Here is a 17,240-nt window from a genome sequence, read left to right as displayed (position 1 = left end):
ATCTACTGCGAGGATCGTGCATCATACGTATCTAATACCGCAGTTCAAAATATATGAACTTCATATATTCATTGTATCTCATTGTTAAAGTATGTTGTAGCGTGTTTCGCGCGGAAGTAGTACGCTTTGTGGAACGCTGTCTCCACAATTATCTTGCTAATCACTACTAAGGTCAAGAGAAAACTTATTTGAAAGGATCAAGGATATTGTTTGGATTCTCAATGTTTGATTCAAGATAAAAGCAGGATTTAAAACGTTGCAACCACATTTACTGGGATAACGTTCTTGTGAAAGAACCCTCGGAAATTTTAATTTGCTCGTGATATTTACAAGCACAGTTCATTATGCAAAAGAAATACCAAAATAAGAGATCGCGTCAGTTTTGCCAGAAGGCATGATTTTGGCATTGCGTGTAACTCCAGATGTAAAATTCCTTTCGTAGTGAACTTACCTCTGGCCGGAATGATTGTCGATTTGCTTTAATTTATGTATCGCTCTATTGAGCTTAAAATGGAGACAATTTTTTAACTCAACATACGGCGCCAGAAGGCAGCGTACCTCTAGACTTGCTCTCGTGTGTTCCAGACTAATTCCAGAGATACTATGTCTGCTATCATATTCAAAGATACCTTGACTTAAATTTATAGTAAATTGTCAGTCTACCTTATCATGTGTAAAGGTAGCTTTCTTTTGATTGTAAAGGCTGATCAGAGCGTTTGTTAGTTGTAAGGAGGTATAAACACCCATTTCATATGATATGTAGTTTAATTATAAATAAAGTTTACTCTCAATCATTTGGCGGATGACGTAGATGAAGGGGTTTCCTCCGTCAATTCGAAATAACACATCGCTCAATTGACAAAACAAGTATTTGTTTTGCACCTTAACATTTTTGTACGTTTTACTATTCTGCGAGTGTCCACTCTAGATATCACGACAACGAAGAGAAAGTAGTTGAGCCCAGCATCGATTAAATTCCGACTTGACAGACCTTTCGTATGAAAATTTCTTAAAAATCATGGCTACGTTAGAGACTTTTCGAGTTTTCTGGCTTTCGCTGTATGATTAACGTTTTAACACAACAGGTTCTGAAAATCATGGGCTATAACGATCGATTTCCTGGTTTAAGAGTCATTACTTAGTTCTTATTAACCGAGCGGGAGGTCTGTATGGGAGAATCTTGACCGAGGTCGCCACTACATACCGAACGCAGTGAGTTCTGTACCAGCGACCGAGGTCAAGATTCTCCCATACCGTACCGACCTAGTTCGGTTAATAAGATGTTTATTATATGGCTGTGTCTTATATGCCAATTTTTTATATTCTTTGTACCTTTTTCTCTAGACCGGTCTAGATGCCGGTCTAGATGGGAAAATCTAGACCGCTTTAAATATTGATTTCAGCCAATCAAATTCGTGAACTCGGTAGTTCCCAGTCCTTGTGAGACACAGCCATATAATAATATTCAATAGTTAACGATCGCTCTGTAATGCTTGCAGAAGCGGATCGTGTGATAAAGACAAACGGATATCATAGTATATTTTTGATGAAAAAGGACCTTTGACACGTTTTTTTATATTTATTAGATAGGTGGAAATTTGTGAAGTGCAACGACTAAAATGGCCTTGATTAATATGAAACTTACATTAGGCAGTGGACCAATGTATTGTACCGCATGTGAAAATTATTATTTTACGTGACATTTATAATTGATTGTCTTATTTTAGACACACACGGCGCGCTCTAAAAGATTCAGTCCATTCAGACAATTTCGTACAGGTGCCTTTCTTCCTGCTATTTGATTCTCTCAAGAGTTGTTCGACGCAGCATGTTTGATGTTTCTTCTTTGGATCTTGTTTTACATGAGACTGTTAAGTAGAGCTGTTCAGGCTCTAGAGCATCAAGGGAACGATCGAAGACAGACTACACCAGCGACGAGGCAAGATCTAATGAGAGAGAGCACTAAAATATTGAGGTGGTTACTATTAGAAGATGCCCTGAAGAGCACGGAGTGAACGCCAAAGTTAGGTACTAAGTCTTTTTTTTGTTTTAATCATTCTCCAGTTTTTCCTCATTTCTTAAACGGAAATGAAGGTTTCTTCGTAATTGATTAATACCTATTACAGTGTGCTTCTAGTGTTCAAAACAAAGAGTTAAGCACATTAGAATAAGCATTTACATTGGTGTTTTCACCTAACTTTATTTAGAGGAGCTCACGCAACAGTCTATGTGACTTGCTGGCTAACCTCTTCTCTTCAGTGCACAAGAACTGAGAAAGTAAACAAGTTCTGAGGCCGTTTCCTATCTATTTTTTCTTTTAGATAAAGAAAGAAGGAAGGGTTTTCCTGCAGGTCTTTTTTTCGTACGATTGTGCGAGGACTGAGGAATATCGTGTAGAAGTAGAAGATTTTGTTTAGTTTAAAACGAAAGAAGATAATTCATCTCGTGGATCAGTCAACCGTGTTAGAATGCTCTTAGCAAATTCAATCATTATCGTTTTCCCTGGGAAATATTTGGACATTTGTTCAATTGTACACGTTGTTTTATAACTACAGATAAAATGATTGGAAAATGGAGGGTCGGATACGGCTTTTAGTTAATTTAGTTAGAAATTATTTGTTATCCACTATTCTACTCGCGTGTACTAGTGTAAACTATTGCATTATACTGGTTGGACTCTAGATTAACGAAGCTGAATCAGTTTGTAACGAGAAAGACCAGATCAGTTTCAATGTCTGAACTTAAGCTTTGCACAAGAGAGAATCCTTTCTTGCATTTTCCAATCGTGTTGGAATGCTCTTTGATTAACTTTTTCCCTGGGAAACATCTAAATATTTGTCATCAATCGGAATCCTCAATTGTACATGTTATTTCATAATTACAAACGAAATGATTGGCAAATAGAGGGTTGATACAGCTTTTGTCAACCAGTATTTAGTTAATTTAGCCAGTTGAGAAATGATATGTTAAGCCCTTTGAATAGTATAATCTTTGTAAAAATATCTTAATTGGGGAATTAAAATATGATAATGTAGTGCGGAAAGAAGTTGACTCGCCAAACTTTCCGAAGTTTTGCCCGAAGTCGAAGTCACAAACGCATGCAGATGTTTCGCTAAAAGATCGGAGCTTTGGCAAAAATAAATTTTTTTTCTATACCATGGCCTTTGCGGTTTTTTATTTATAAAGGGGAAAAATTTGAAAATGCTGATAACAAAAAATTTCTAACAATTTTTCCCTTGCTAGGATTTGTTATGAAAGCATGTTGGTTAACAAAGAATTTATTTGAGTGTAATTCCTTCTTTTACTCTCCTGGGATCAATGTATTGTGTTGTATAGTAGTGTACCTATATTACATAATCTGTATTCTTTACTTGCGTAACCCGTTTTGTAATCACCCTTTATCCAATAGTTTTCCGCTTTCCTTTTTCTGTCACCTTGCACCTTGCGTCCACATACATTTAAGACTTTTGGGTGATTACGGTTGGAGAGGTTTTATTAGTTTTAAGCGAAGGGCGTTGGGGAATTGAAAGGAACGGAGACTCGTTAAAGGTCAGAGCACATTATCATCTCTGAAAAGTCATTCAGAAAACCGTTCTGTTTCACGACAAAGAATCCATTTGCCGGGGAAAGTATGTGCACAGAGAAGCTGTCAGACAGTAAGCTGAGACGAAGAAGTGATGATAACTGAATTAAGAAGGAAAGTCCGAAAGAAGGTCAAATTACGAGAAGTTGTCTGAGCGAAGAGGGAAGTACGCAAAGCTGGAAACGAGTGAAACGGGAGATTGGTTCGTGAAACGGGAGGTTGGTTTGTATAACGGAAATTTGGTGTGTCAGTGCGTAGTTTGTTGGTGGAGCGTTGGAGAGTTGAGGACAAGTCAAGAACACGGACGCAAGGCGAACTGAACTGGTAAAAACTTATTTTTATTATTTAATAATACTCTCGTAAATAGATTTAGCGTACCCTAATTTTAAATTATTATATTCCTGTAAATTAATTAAGGTAAATAATTTAGCTTTGACGATGAAAACTTGCGACAAAACGTTGCTTGATAACATTGTAAAATTTAAAAACGATAAAAAGCTATAAAAAGCTAAAATTGACGACGTTTCGACGTTGACATAACGTCATTATCAAGTCAAGAATGTATAAAAATAAGTTCTATTAGTACTAAAAACGAACAATGAGAGAAAATAATTTGCGAGTTAAACAAAAAGTTTAGCACGTATGGAGTCCGTTTGCACGTTCAGATTAGGTTTGAATTTCTTAAAATAAAGTATTTCAAACACTAAACAATCAAATTTGCTTTGACACTTTCTCAGAATCTTAAAATGACTATCATTCAAACGATCCCTCCTACCATGCGCTTCATGAAAATGCTTGCCAATTGCCGAATTTTTGTGTTCAGCGACATGTTGAAAAAGGTGTCGGGCCGTATAACCGACATAACCTGTACCGCACAGATCACATACAAAATGATAAACAACGCATCGCTTATTAACAATTGACGGCTTAGGTTTTTAGGTTTTGTTCTAATTTCTTGCTTACAAAAACTGGCTGCAAAACGAGGCCAATCTTATTACTGAGGTCACATAGCTGTCTCCGAACAGAATTAGCTGAAACCTGATCTTTGAATGGTAGATAAATTCTGACTATGTTGCTCTCGTCAGCATTTCTCTCCGCTGTGCTTACAGAAGGTTTACGAGAAACAAAATTGGAAATAACAGAATCTATAAGACTACAAGGGTAATCAAGACGGCTAAAAATGGAGCGCAATTTGGGGCGCATTCTTCATTAAAAGCCTCCATTGTGGAGGATAGCGCATAAGCGCGATGTAACAGTGTCTTCAATAAAGTCTTCATAGCGTTTGTCAGTAAGACTGTGGAAATGTAAAAGCAAGCCAATATTAGTTGGCTTTCTATAGACTTGAGTTTCAAGTTTTGTTCCATTCTTGATGATATCAAGGCCGATGAAAGGAATCCTATCATCAACAGGAAGCTCCATCGTGAACAGTAAACTGGGATGTAGGCCATTCAGGGTGGTAAGAAACTTAGTGGCAGCATCAGTATTTGACATTCTTGCAAGAGTATCATCAACGTATCTTCTGTACAAATGAGGCATCAAGCCATCACGTGTGAGTTTCTCTTCGAGGTGGCACATGAAAACATTCGCCATTAGGGGGCCAAGGGCGGAGCCCATAGCTACTCCATCCGTTTGCTCATACAACTGATTTGATAATGACGTTATGTTAACGTCGAAACGTTGACGATTTTAGCTTTCTATAGCTTTTTATTGTTTTCAAATTTTACAATGTTATCAAGCAACGTTTTTTCGCAAGCTTTTATCGTCAAATGTTATTCCAAGTCACTTCTTCTACGAATAATTTAGCTTAATGTATTATCGTAGTTGTTAGTTACTGTTATTGTCTTAATAAATATTTGTAGGCTTACGTTTGGTTGTGGGCGTGTTTTCTCGGGTTTGTTTATTCCTGTTTTTTTTTTTTGTGTGTGTGTGTGTGTGTGTGTGTGTGTGTGTGTGTGTGTGTGTGTGTGTGTGTGTGTGTGTGTGTGTGTTAGAGGGCGCCCACCTTTGTGGCGCGCTATCGTCACAGCATTATGATTTTGATCAAAGGTGTGTCACTGATTTCAACCATGGTGAATCATGCATGCAGCGCTTGAAAATTCGCGAGCACATCGTTATCATGTATTTGCTCTTTGGTCCTGTTGGTTTTTTTCTTTTTTTCTCTTTTTTGTGTAATGCACGTGGTTGTGAAAAATGAGTTCGACCGACGAGGAGGCGACGAAACCCATTTGGAAAAAAACATTGAAAATCTATTGGGCGAGACTAAAGGGCAATTTCGTTTTATAGTACTCCACTGTAACGACATTTTGCCATATATGAGCAACAGAACGCGTAAGATATACCACAATATCACACCGGGAAAAATACGAACGAATAGCGGATTTTCGCAAGGCCTCTGAACGTTTTAAGCGTCGAACTGTCAGTGAAACAGATCTTTTAATTATTGTTTGTGATTAAAGGCACTTAAATACCTCCGTCTGTGTGAGTTGTTGTCTCCGTGTTTTGAGTGCGTACCGTCTGCGATCGATAAGGTTCTCAAAAGTACTGATAGTCTATCATCACCCTATTCACGCGTGTTTAAATGTGTTTTAAAACTGTTTTGTGATGCACGATTCCAATTTTTTTTTCTTCATAGAAGCTGCTCAACGGATTTTTCTCGAATTAAATGCTACTTATTGAAAATACAAGTTGACAATTACTTGGATCTTATTTCGGAAAACAGTTTTTCAGTTCTATCTTTCTAATTTTCATACATTCAATTAAACATGTTTGCTGTTGTCACACGCGACGGATGGGAGATCTCTGGCGAGACTGGATTTGTATCAATGCTCATTTTTGAAACATTAAATTTGATGTATCATAGACGATCAGGTTACTAACACTTCAGTGGCGGTATAACAAACAATACGTGCAGAAATTTAAGAATCGTATCGATCGAGTAAGGTGCCCGCGAAAAACGAAGAAAACGCAATTAAACCCTGTAAATGTCTTAAATATTGCCGCTTGGAAAATTAAGGGTTGCGGACGTTGAAAATAAAATTTAGGATCGTTTGGTGCCGCAGTAATGGCTTTGTTGCTCCGATTTTCGTTTGTTATTTTCCCAGTGTGATATCGTGGCATATTTTGCATGTTCTATTAATACCCTTAGAGCGCAACAGTAGTGTAAACAATATTGCCCCGCCGGGGTTTCGGTTATTTTTTTTTTTTCCAATGAGTTTCGCTTCCTAAATTAAACTTTGATTCTTCGGTCAAACTCATTTTTCAAACTTAACGCATTAGAAAAGAAAGCAAGAAGGCAAGTTAGTTATTCAAGATAATGGAGTGCTCGCGAAGTCAAAAAGCTTCAAATGATTCACTGACGTCCACGTCTGTAAGGCTTGCGGGGAAAAAAAATTATCAGATTTTGAGACAATTGAGGTCACTCTTGATCTGCTCGATAAAAAGGCGTCGGTGCCGAGCTAGTCACGAGGAAGACCTTTGCCCTTAAAAATGCGTGGGCGTTTGTTCACCACGCTCTTTCTAACGAGTCGACAATAACCATGATCTCCTCAACGCAAGAACTGCTGACAGTAGCCTGCTTGGCTATACTGAGTGCAATCCTTTTCTATCTGATGAGAATTCAAAGAGCCTTTTTGAGCCTTGAAGTACCAAAGAACAATCGCGCCCATGAGGGAATGCAGCTTTTTCAAAACCGTGAAGAGGAGGAAAATATTTTCGTTCCACTTAACCGAAAGGATCCCAAGGAGCAAGGAGAACCCTGGGACTAAGTAAGTTAAACTTTCCTGTATGTGTATCAACCAACAATTGAACCGATTTAATCTTTAGTTTTTCATTTGATAGCGCTTAAGCTAAGATAAATTTCAGGGTAAGGAGAGCCTTTCTATATAATTTTGATTCACGCATGAATAACTTCTCATTTTGTTGACGTAAAATAATTAACATACTTTGCGTCGTGCTTTGAAGGCCAAGGTCAATCTTTTTCTTGTGGTAACATAGTACATTTCATTCATAAGACCTGTATTTTTCCTGAAACAGTTGTTTTATAAGATCTGCCGTTGTACATCAATAGACTTTAGCAGATAGTTTATGTTTGAGCTTCCTGTTCGCTTTTAACCGAGGCTCTTCCGGAAAAGAAATTGCTAAACTTTAAAAAACGTTAGAGCTTTTTATCCTTGCAGGTTGCTGTTAACTGTTGCAGCGTCGTAGATAGTAATATATCTCTATCATGGCTGAAGGTGATGTTAGGGTCCTTACTTTGAAACTACGACGGGAACGTCGGTATCCTGATAAATTCATTGCAAAAGATCTAAGAAATGAGCCTTTCTCATCGCTGAGAATAAATTTTTAAGCTGGCCTCCCTTTATATTGTTATTCCCTTTGCAGGTAAAGGATCAATAGATTGAGACAAGTTTGTCAGCGGTTAGTTCGGGAGATGTGGAGGCTTGTTTTTAAATTCCCATGAAGAGTGTTGTTTCTTTAGATGCATTTTTGGCCATGGCGTTCTTATATTTTGACAGAGCCTGTCTTGGATTGTTTGTGTATTTGATAGCAATATTTGCGGAGGGAGACTGAACTCAACAAAGAACAGAGATATTTGATTTATTGTATGTATTATTCATATAGTTAGTTTTTATATTAGTAGCGAAGAGCCACTATGTGGAAGTATACCAATAAAGGTCATTATTATTATTATTATTATTATTATTATTATTATTATTATAGTTCTAGATATTATTGTTTATCATTACGTTCATAAAGAAAACTGTTGCATGGAATCCCGGGCACTAACTGTCTGGGCTTGGAGCTGATGAATTTATCTTCAGTTCATGCGCACTTATCAGAGGTTGTCTTGTTCGAAGAGATAGTAGTTTCCCTCGATTAACTATGTTTAATGTGAGGTGGGAAGACGCATATTATTCATATCTTTTGTATTTAATTAATCCAACTGTTCAGTTTTGTAGAGTAAAATATGATGTAAACATAGACAATCAGTTGACTTTACTTTATTTAGCAGTTTAGCTCATAATTGAGACATTTGAGAATCTATCTTTTTTGCGCAAGGCGTGCGCGAAAGATGACAACAACGTAAACGAAACAATGTGTCTTAAATCATGATCAATTGATATCTGTTTTATTAAACAATTGTGGCTTAGAATAGTTAGAAACTGCTGTCCCATGGTTTTGTTGCTCCGCTCTTGTTTCGTATTTCGTACTGCATGATTCCTATTCGTGTAATAGTCTTGTCATATTTAACGCATCCTGTTGCTCCTATATGGCAAAACGGCATAATTATGAAATACGATATTGGCCTTTTGTCTCGCTCAATGGATTTTGAAGGCTTTAACAGGTTTCGCTTTCTAACTTAACTTTGATTCATCGTTCAAACTCATTCTTTACATCCTTTCAAAGAAAAAGGCCGCTCAATGCATTTAAAATTCACTGACCAGCAAATACACGACAATGGAGTGTTCGCTGAAATTTATCAGCCATTTTACGTATCAACAGAAAGGTTGAAATATTTACATCCCACAATATCCACGATAATCCAGACCATGAGATAAAATAGGTCACTTCCGACTTGACGGAATTTAAGAATTGGTGGCGACAGAGGTTATTTCCCTATAAAAATGCGTGGGTGCGGGAGCGTATCAGATGTATGTACTTCTGTACCGTATTTGTGTCAATAACGCCCCTAGTGAGTTCACAAGTTTGATGAGCTCCTTAATTTAAGAACTGCTTACAGTGAACTGCCTTGAAAAAAAAAAGGCGGTCACGACAACGATGAACAGCAGCATAAAATCAGTACAGAATTTGAATTTTCCATGGCGCAGATCACTTTCCGAGCATAAATTCCCCAGAGATATGATAACTTATGTTAATAGTCTAAGTTGGAGTTTGGTTAAAACTTCCGTTTAATCAAAAATTCCTGATTCTCTTCTAACCAATGAAACTTGGATGACATGCATTGTTTTCTTCTTTGTCTAAAAAAATCCTTTGTCAATGGTGATAATAAGAATTCAATTCAAGGGGTATGACTAACTTATTCAAACTACCTTACTAATCTCCTTTAAAAACCAATTCTTGATTAACGAGTGAGTTTAACGAATTCTTCGATTGCAAACACGTGACTAAACTTACTTACGTCATTGCCGTCCGCCATGCTGGTGGTGTAAACACATTAACGAAATGGCGTCTCAGCTAAATGCTTTCAGCACTAACATTCAATTTTCCGAATATTTCTTCCCGTTGGATGGTCCAACAAAACACAGATATTGCGAGAAAGTAAATGAGATTGGCTTTGATCCTTATGCGCTGAAAAAGTCTGATTTTTCTGAAGATTTTGCAATGATTCCTCGGGTTGAATATCCGGACATTGTGAATTATTTAGTCTTGCAAACATCGTGGGCTACCAATCAACAGATGAAGGCATACAAATCAATGGATGCATTTAATTTTTTTTGTATCTGGCTGGGTTAATGTGCTGCAGATGAAAGAAGTTAGTGAAGACAAAGTAGTTGTTTTTGCAAGGGTAAGCTAACCGAAACGTACACTGTGGCAATAGAAACCACGCATTATTATGACTTGTCTTGTAGATAAAGCTAATAACAGTTACCTTTTCTTATTGTCAGGTAAATCATTCTCAAAGAGCTCGCGACACTCCTTTAAAGGCATGGATTTTAGCAGAAAAAAATGGAACTGTGCTAACTGGTCACTGCGATTTTATGGCTGGTCTGAGTGAAGCGTGTTCTCACATTGGTGCTATGCTGTTTGCTTGTGAAACAGGGGCAAGAATGCAGAACTCCATGACTTGTACCGGATCAGAAAACAAATGGATAATGCCATGTCATGTGAAGGAAATACCATATTTACCTTTGTCAGAAATGGACTTGTCATCTGCTAAACAGAAACATGCTCTCCTCACTGACAAAGGAAAGGTTCCAATGACATTAAAAGACCTTCCTGTGAACAAAAACAGGGGAATAAGACCCACAACAGAGGAACAAAACAATTTTTTTTTAACATTAGCAAGTGTGAAGGTAAGCCTGCCATTTTGTCCCTTATTGAACCATACAATGAATTGTTTGTGGCTCGAGAGGAAGCTCTCCCAAATCCGTTGACTGAACAGTTTTTTAAGGAAGAGTACATGAAATTAGGCTTTGAAAGCTTGCTGTCAAAGGGAAAGGAACTTACCATTGACATAAACAAGGAACAATGCTTACTGATTGAAAGTTCTACCAGAGAACAATCAAATTCAAGGATATGGTATCAGCAAAGAGCCGGGCGAATCACAGCCAGTAAGCTAAAGTCTGTGTGCCACACAAAAGTTGAAAAGCCATCACAAAGTTTAATTAAAAGTATTTGCTACCCAGAGCTTCATAAGTTCTCAAATGATGCAACTAAATGGGGCATGAAATATGAGGATGTGGCAAGAAAGGCATATGTGGGGGAAATGGAAGCAAATCACGAAGACTTTACTTTGTCAGACAGTGGTTTCCACGTAAATCTACAGTGGCCTTTTATGGGGGCATCACCAGATGGCATGGTTAGTTGCAAGTGTTGTGGATCAGGCATTTGCGAAGTAAAGTGCCCCTACAAAGCACGTGATGTCCATCCTCTTGATGCAGCTGCTACAATTAAAAATTTCTGTTTGAAACAATCTGCCGGGGATGCTTGTATTACATTGGACAAAAATCATGCCTACTACTATCAAGTACAAGCTCAATTGCACATCTGTGATGTTGAATTTTGTGACTTTATTGTTTGGACAACTAAAGGGCTATTTGTTGAAAGGATAGCACCAGATCCTGACTTTTGGACTATTGCAACAAGAGAAGCAAGGAAATTTTTTGTTAATGGAATTTTTCCAGAAATAATGGGAAAGTGGTACACAAGAGCTCTTGTTCCATGTTCAAAGAACCTTCCATCTTCAGATGATGATGACGCCTATTGGTGTATTTGCCAGCAACTGATTGAAGACAGTACTCTGATACGATGTGACAATATGAACTGCAAAATTAAATGGTATCATCCTAGTTGTGTGAAACTGAAAGAGATCCCACAGGATAAATGGTTGTGCCCTCAGTGTTTCAGCAAGCCATAAAGACATGTCGATATATGTAAATAATTGATTATGTAAATAATGTAGTGCTCTGATTATTTTTGTAATATAGTGCTTAATCTACAATCAGTGTTTTAATTTTCAAGGCATATTAATTTAACAAGAGAAGACTTTTCTGGATTCTAATATATTTATTGCAATTATTAATTTTTATATATTATTCTAACTTATTGTACTAAATTAAAATGCTACTACATCTATCATAAAAAATAAATATATCAGAATCCAAAGTCTTCTCTTTTTAAAGATGAATATATACATGTATATACAATATAATAATACAATTAAAAATACATACAAAGTGCTTGATATTAATTCAGGTCGACCAATATAACTTTGAATTATATTTAAACAAATTAATAGTATAATAAAAATAACATCAAAAATTGATTAATATGAAAATATTTTAAAAATATGATTCAAAGTCATATCTATACATATATTTATATAGACTGTATAAATCATCATCAGCTTACAATTGAGTCTGATAAATTAGTTAAGGCACAGCAGACGGTAGCAATGTAGTCTATGGGAGCAAGTGGCTCTCCTTGCTTTGCTGTTATGCTCTCAATTGGAAGTGTGCTTTGCAAAATAGTAAATTTTCTCCTGACAAGCCCAATCACACGCTCCACATGAATTCTTACATTTGCCAGTTTTCTCGTTTGCTCAACCTCCAGAGCAGACAATTGTTTCTTGCCTTTAGTGAAGGCAGGAATATATAGTCTTGCTCCATGAAATCCAACACTGTCAGCAATGTCGAACCCCCTGTCCGCAAGCACAATGTCTCCTGGTAACAAGTTTTTTAAGATGCCACTATTTTCTGTTAGGTATTTATCACTAACTCTGCCCCCCCAGGCTTTAGAGATAAATGATATTACTCCTTGGGGAGTGATTCCAATAATAATAAATAAATTTAACAGTGTTGTGGTGTTTATAGTTGGACCATGTCATTGCTCGAGCAATAAAGCTAGATGGCCGGTCTATAATACCTCAAAGCAATCAATTATTACTGCTACCTTGTTGCCAAAGTTTTGTTTGAAAACCAAAGGCATTGTCTTTCTTAAATTCTCCCTGTCAGGCCATTTGATAAGAAAGTCAAGCCGCTCACTCATTATAGGTATCCACCGATAGAAGATTCTTGTAGCAGTTGATGCCGAAACTCCAAAACGGTATGCTAAATCTTGAAAAGGTAGATTTAGTTTAAGTCTCATCAGTACCAACAAAAACTCTTGAAACTGACACAGTGCATTCATTGGAGTTGTTGATATCTTAGGAGTCAACAGGTTGAAAACATGAATCAGCATTAAATAACTGGGTAAACCCGAGTAAAATTTTGTTTTCTGATCATTATCTTTAAATCCATTCTGAGACATTTGCAACTGCAAGGCAGTTTTTTTCCAGTCGTGGAGCTCAGTAGTAATGGATTGGATGTACCCATGTTGAGGATCAAAATCTGCCAAGGTCATATCTGTTTGACATGACCTGTCAACCACAAGACAGTTTTCAGTTTGACAGCCTTTGGTCTGGGGATCCACATCCACATCCTCAATTTCTATAGCCTCAGCTGAAATAAATGAAAAACATTCAAATATATAAGTATTGAAATACAAGAGTTTTATCAAATGAACATTATTGCGCAAACCTTCAGCGCTAGTATTTCCTCTAGCATCCACAAAGCTGGCACTTGCAGAAAAAACCTCAGAAGCAGCTGCAGTTGAAGAGGTTGCTGAACATGACGTTTTTCTTTTCTTCGATGCAGCTTGTTTCTTGTTAGCTTCCCTTTCTTTAGCTCGTTTGTATTTCGACATAGCATTACCCACACTCTCAGGAGCTATGTTATCATGGCCCATATTCTGAGTAGGTGCCCAGTCTGGATTAGTGCAGTCGTATAGAGCTGATGGCGACCCTATTTCGTCGAAGCACACTCGTTTTTATGATTTAACTATCAAAAGGAAATTTAAACGAGTCACAGAATACAAAAATTACCTGAGACAAAATGATGTCCACAGACACGAGTATTGTTTAGATTTATCTTCTCTAAATCCCGTCTATAAATATTCTGTATCCATTGCCGTCTCCTATCCTCCTGCAACTTTTTTGTTTCCTCGTTTTCATTTTCTTTTACACGAAGTATTCTATAGAATCCACAAATACCTTTGTGGGATTTTGAATTGTGATTGCACCCTTTGACGACACACATGTAAGGCATTATCGTTAAATTTTTCGAATTACAAAGCAGAAACAATGGCTTTTACTTGCCAATTCACGCGTGTCACACCACCAACATGGCGGACTTCTATTTTAAGCCTGAATTTTAATTAGCGTGACGTAGGCTGCAATCGAAGAATAGTGGCACGAGTGTGATCTTCTTGGGATGTGGCAAGACACTAAACGGAAAAAAATTAACCTTTAGTTTGCTGATATAACAAACTCTAAAATCGAATTGTTATAAAATACTTGGCTCCAACTGGGTTCAAAATTTCCCTCAGTCTTGAAATAAACTGGGAGAAAATTGGATCATTAAAGGTATTATACGGAGTCTCGAAGTGGCCTATATTGCCTTTCCGGCAGGCTTCGATTGAAAATTTTAATGGCGTAATGAAAAGTACAACGCCCCGCGGCAGGTATGATAAAATTTAATTGAATTGGACTTAAATGCACACTTCCGAAAAAGGTTTTTCAGTAAACTATACGATTATCATATACAATAGAGGACAATACGATGTCTATTATATAAACAGCAATGAAGCACCAGGTGAGCTTTCGCGCAAAACTGTGATATCCTCACACGTGAATTAAATACGTTTTCACCATTACTATGGTGATATAATAAATCGCAACTTTCGGTAGGGAAAGTGAAATGGTGGGGCTTCTTATATTTGTTAATATAGTAATTTGAATATTACATGACCGCTTGGATATATGAAACTTCTCATCTGGTGTTGGAAAATATTCCACTCGTTCACTTTACTCACTCGTGAAATATTTTTTAAACAATCTTTGTATGTACATCGCAATATAACATCTGTATGCTGTATAAAACTGTGCAACAGCTAATCCTATTTTAAAAGCTCGCCAAATAGAGTGAAGCTAGCAGGCTCTTTCTAAGGAGCTGGCTTTTTCAGTTCTTTTGGATGATAATTACATTTAAAAATACTTTCAAAAATGCCCCTAACTCCTGATAAATTACCAAATAATGGCAAAGGCAGGGATGTCGAGGAATTTCTGTGCTTAAGAAGACTGACTGAGAAAAAACAAAAAAAAATATTAAAAAACCAAACAAATAAACAAACAAACCAAGTTTTACAGGAACATTTCAAACTTTAAGATTTCTCAGAAAGAGCACAGAACGAAAGAGTCAAAGAGAAAAAAAAATAATAGGTACTTGACTGTGGCTGGATTATTTTGTTAAAAGAAAAAAAGTGAAATTGGTCAATCAGCGTGGCGTAGGCAAATAGCACGATACAAGGATGAGTTAATGAGAGAGAGAGAGAGAGAGAGAGAGAGAGAGAGAGAGAGAGAGAGAGAGAGAGAGAGAGGAAAAAGCGACCTCTGCAACTTTCACAAGTTTCCAAATTGGGGAAAGATCATTCATAATTCATAACGAGCACAGCTATGTAACCAAGCTTTTGCCAGGTTGTCAAAGAGAGCCAGGAATACGAACACCGTGAACGCGTGATTTCAATACGTACGTATGTAGAGATAATACCCGTCTCCATGCAGTCCGTAAAGAGGTGTAGAGATGTGTAAATGATACATCTACGCAATTCGTAAAGAAGCGCAGAGATGCGTGAACGATACCTTTACACTATTCGTAAAGAAGCGTGGAGATGTGTAAATGATAAATTAATGCAATCCGCAGAAAAACGCAGAGATGCATTAATGGTACCTTCACGCACTCCGTAAAGAAGCGTAGAGATTCGTAAGTTATACTTTCACGCCATCCGAAATGACCCCGAACAGACCAAAAAAAGATATCCCGAATACTTCATCGGGTTCGAATTGTAATGCAATGAACACACAGTTACTTGTTGCACTTCGCATGCTTTTAGGTTTGTTGTTAGTTGAGCGTTTCAAGTTAAGCTGGTTAAGCTGGTAAACTTGTCGAAACGAGAAACTTTAACTAAAAAAATAAAACAAACAAATCGTTTTATCTGAGAGAAACATTTTTCTTCATTCACATTATAAAATAAGTAGTGATTTGAATTGACGTCGTCGACACAAACAAGGTTTCATTGTACTCTGTGTATGCTGGTAATTATACAGAACGCTCCCGCAGCCCTTAAGGTCACCAGTCATCTGACTGTAAACACGAATCTCCAGGTGATCTGGTGACGTCATTACGCACGACTGGAAAGGAAATCTGAAAGGCGTATCCCATAGGGCAGCTCGCGTGTTGTTGTTAATAGAAGGTGAATTATGGCGGTCACGGTCGAATCGAGTATTGTTACTGACGCTTTTTATAATTTTGCTCTCTATACTTGCACCTGCATTGAATCTGTAATTGGAGCTGTATATAGGAGAATTGTTCATAGTTATCTCAAGGGGTTTGTATGTACCGTTCCCCTTATTTGGCTGATGCATCTTACAGTGTAGTTGACGCACTAGAGAAGTGGTAATAATGACGATAATTGTATTGTAAATTTTGAACTGTGCGCGCGCTGTGCATTACAGGTACATTAAGAAATGCTTACAATTATCTTACCACTAGTATAGATTTTCATGACAAGCGTCCATCCACCGTTCCCCTGCAGGCCTCAAGTTCATCAGGCATGTCACAATAAACGTGGACCTTCTCATGATCCAAATGAAGTAAGTAAACTTTATTCACTCGTGATCTACTAAAAGGACCGTTTTCACTTTTTGCAATTGTTATTTATTTTCGCTTTTAGAATGAAAGTATTCCTAAGGTCAGCTATAGGATGACCTCATAACCAAGAATTGCCAAAACTTGAACTGAAAAATGAATTTCTTTTGTAAGTAGACGAGAAAAGGTCAGATGATGAATGCTAGCTTGGACATCTGTTCTTTTGCTGGATATGGCAAAGTTTTATATAGAAAGAATTAAAACGAAACCACTCAAGGCATTGTGTAACAGTTCTTTAGCTCTAAATGTAAAGCTAACTGACAACTTTACCGTGGTACCACAGGAAGAGGTGGAACCTACTTCGGTCGTCGTTGTGTTTTGTCATTGCGATAGCTACGATCAATAATGACTTTTCTTTGACTTTAAAAAATTCTTTACGCGAAAGAAAAGAGAGACATGTGATGCTATATAGTATAGAATCACAAAGTTAGCTTGAATATTTGCCTAAGGCGAAGTGAATATCAATAATATACCCCCAAAGGGCTGCGAAAACCTAATGGCTAGAAATGCGCTGGAAGGCGGGCATCGTTTTCTTATTTGCTAAAATTAACTTAAGGAGGAGGGGGGAAGGGGTTTTTGAACTTCAATGATGTGTCATTGACCAGTTTTATCGAAGGGAATATTTTAATCAATTTCGTTTACTTCTGAGACATGTTTGGTGAGAATTTTTTCTT

At 37.2% G+C, this 17,240-nt stretch overlaps 3 protein-coding genes across 4 annotated transcripts; 1 reads left to right on the top strand and 2 right to left on the bottom strand.

Annotated features, from left to right (window-relative positions):
• Positions 1-4,792: 4,792 nt before the first annotated feature.
• On the bottom strand, positions 4,793-5,173 carry LOC148728087 (uncharacterized). The gene has a single exon (XM_088724915.1). The coding sequence runs from the start codon at positions 5,171-5,173 to the stop codon at positions 4,793-4,795; it is 381 nt and encodes a 126-aa protein (XP_088581041.1).
• A 4,516-nt stretch (positions 5,174-9,689) lies between these two features.
• Positions 9,690-12,002, top strand: LOC148728086 (uncharacterized). The gene is made up of 2 exons (XM_088725556.1): positions 9,690-10,109; positions 10,210-12,002. The coding sequence occupies exon 2, from the start codon at positions 10,725-10,727 to the stop codon at positions 11,679-11,681; it is 957 nt and encodes a 318-aa protein (XP_088581682.1). The 5' UTR covers positions 9,690-10,109; positions 10,210-10,724; the 3' UTR covers positions 11,682-12,002.
• LOC148728085 (uncharacterized) lies at positions 11,738-14,034 on the bottom strand. Of its 2 annotated transcripts, XM_088725555.1 has the most exons (3): positions 13,686-14,027; positions 13,342-13,605; positions 11,738-13,263 (listed from the first exon to the last, which is right to left on the bottom strand). In XM_088725555.1, the coding sequence occupies exons 1-3, from the start codon at positions 13,906-13,908 to the stop codon at positions 12,680-12,682; spliced, it is 1,071 nt and encodes a 356-aa protein (XP_088581681.1). In that variant the 5' UTR covers positions 13,909-14,027; the 3' UTR covers positions 11,738-12,679. The 2 variants fall into 2 exon arrangements, with proteins under 2 accessions (XP_088581681.1, XP_088581680.1); XM_088725554.1 differs by having other exon boundaries at positions 11,738-13,605; positions 13,686-14,034.
• Positions 14,035-17,240: the final 3,206 nt, after the last annotated feature.

The sequence above is a fragment of the Stylophora pistillata genome, chromosome 6 (assembly GCF_964205215.1).
Source record: "Stylophora pistillata chromosome 6, jaStyPist1.2, whole genome shotgun sequence".
Classification (NCBI taxonomy): Eukaryota; Metazoa; Cnidaria; class Anthozoa; order Scleractinia; family Pocilloporidae; genus Stylophora; species Stylophora pistillata.
The sequence above is the reverse complement of the archived record's forward strand: the minus strand, read 5'-3'. Positions and strand labels throughout refer to the sequence as shown.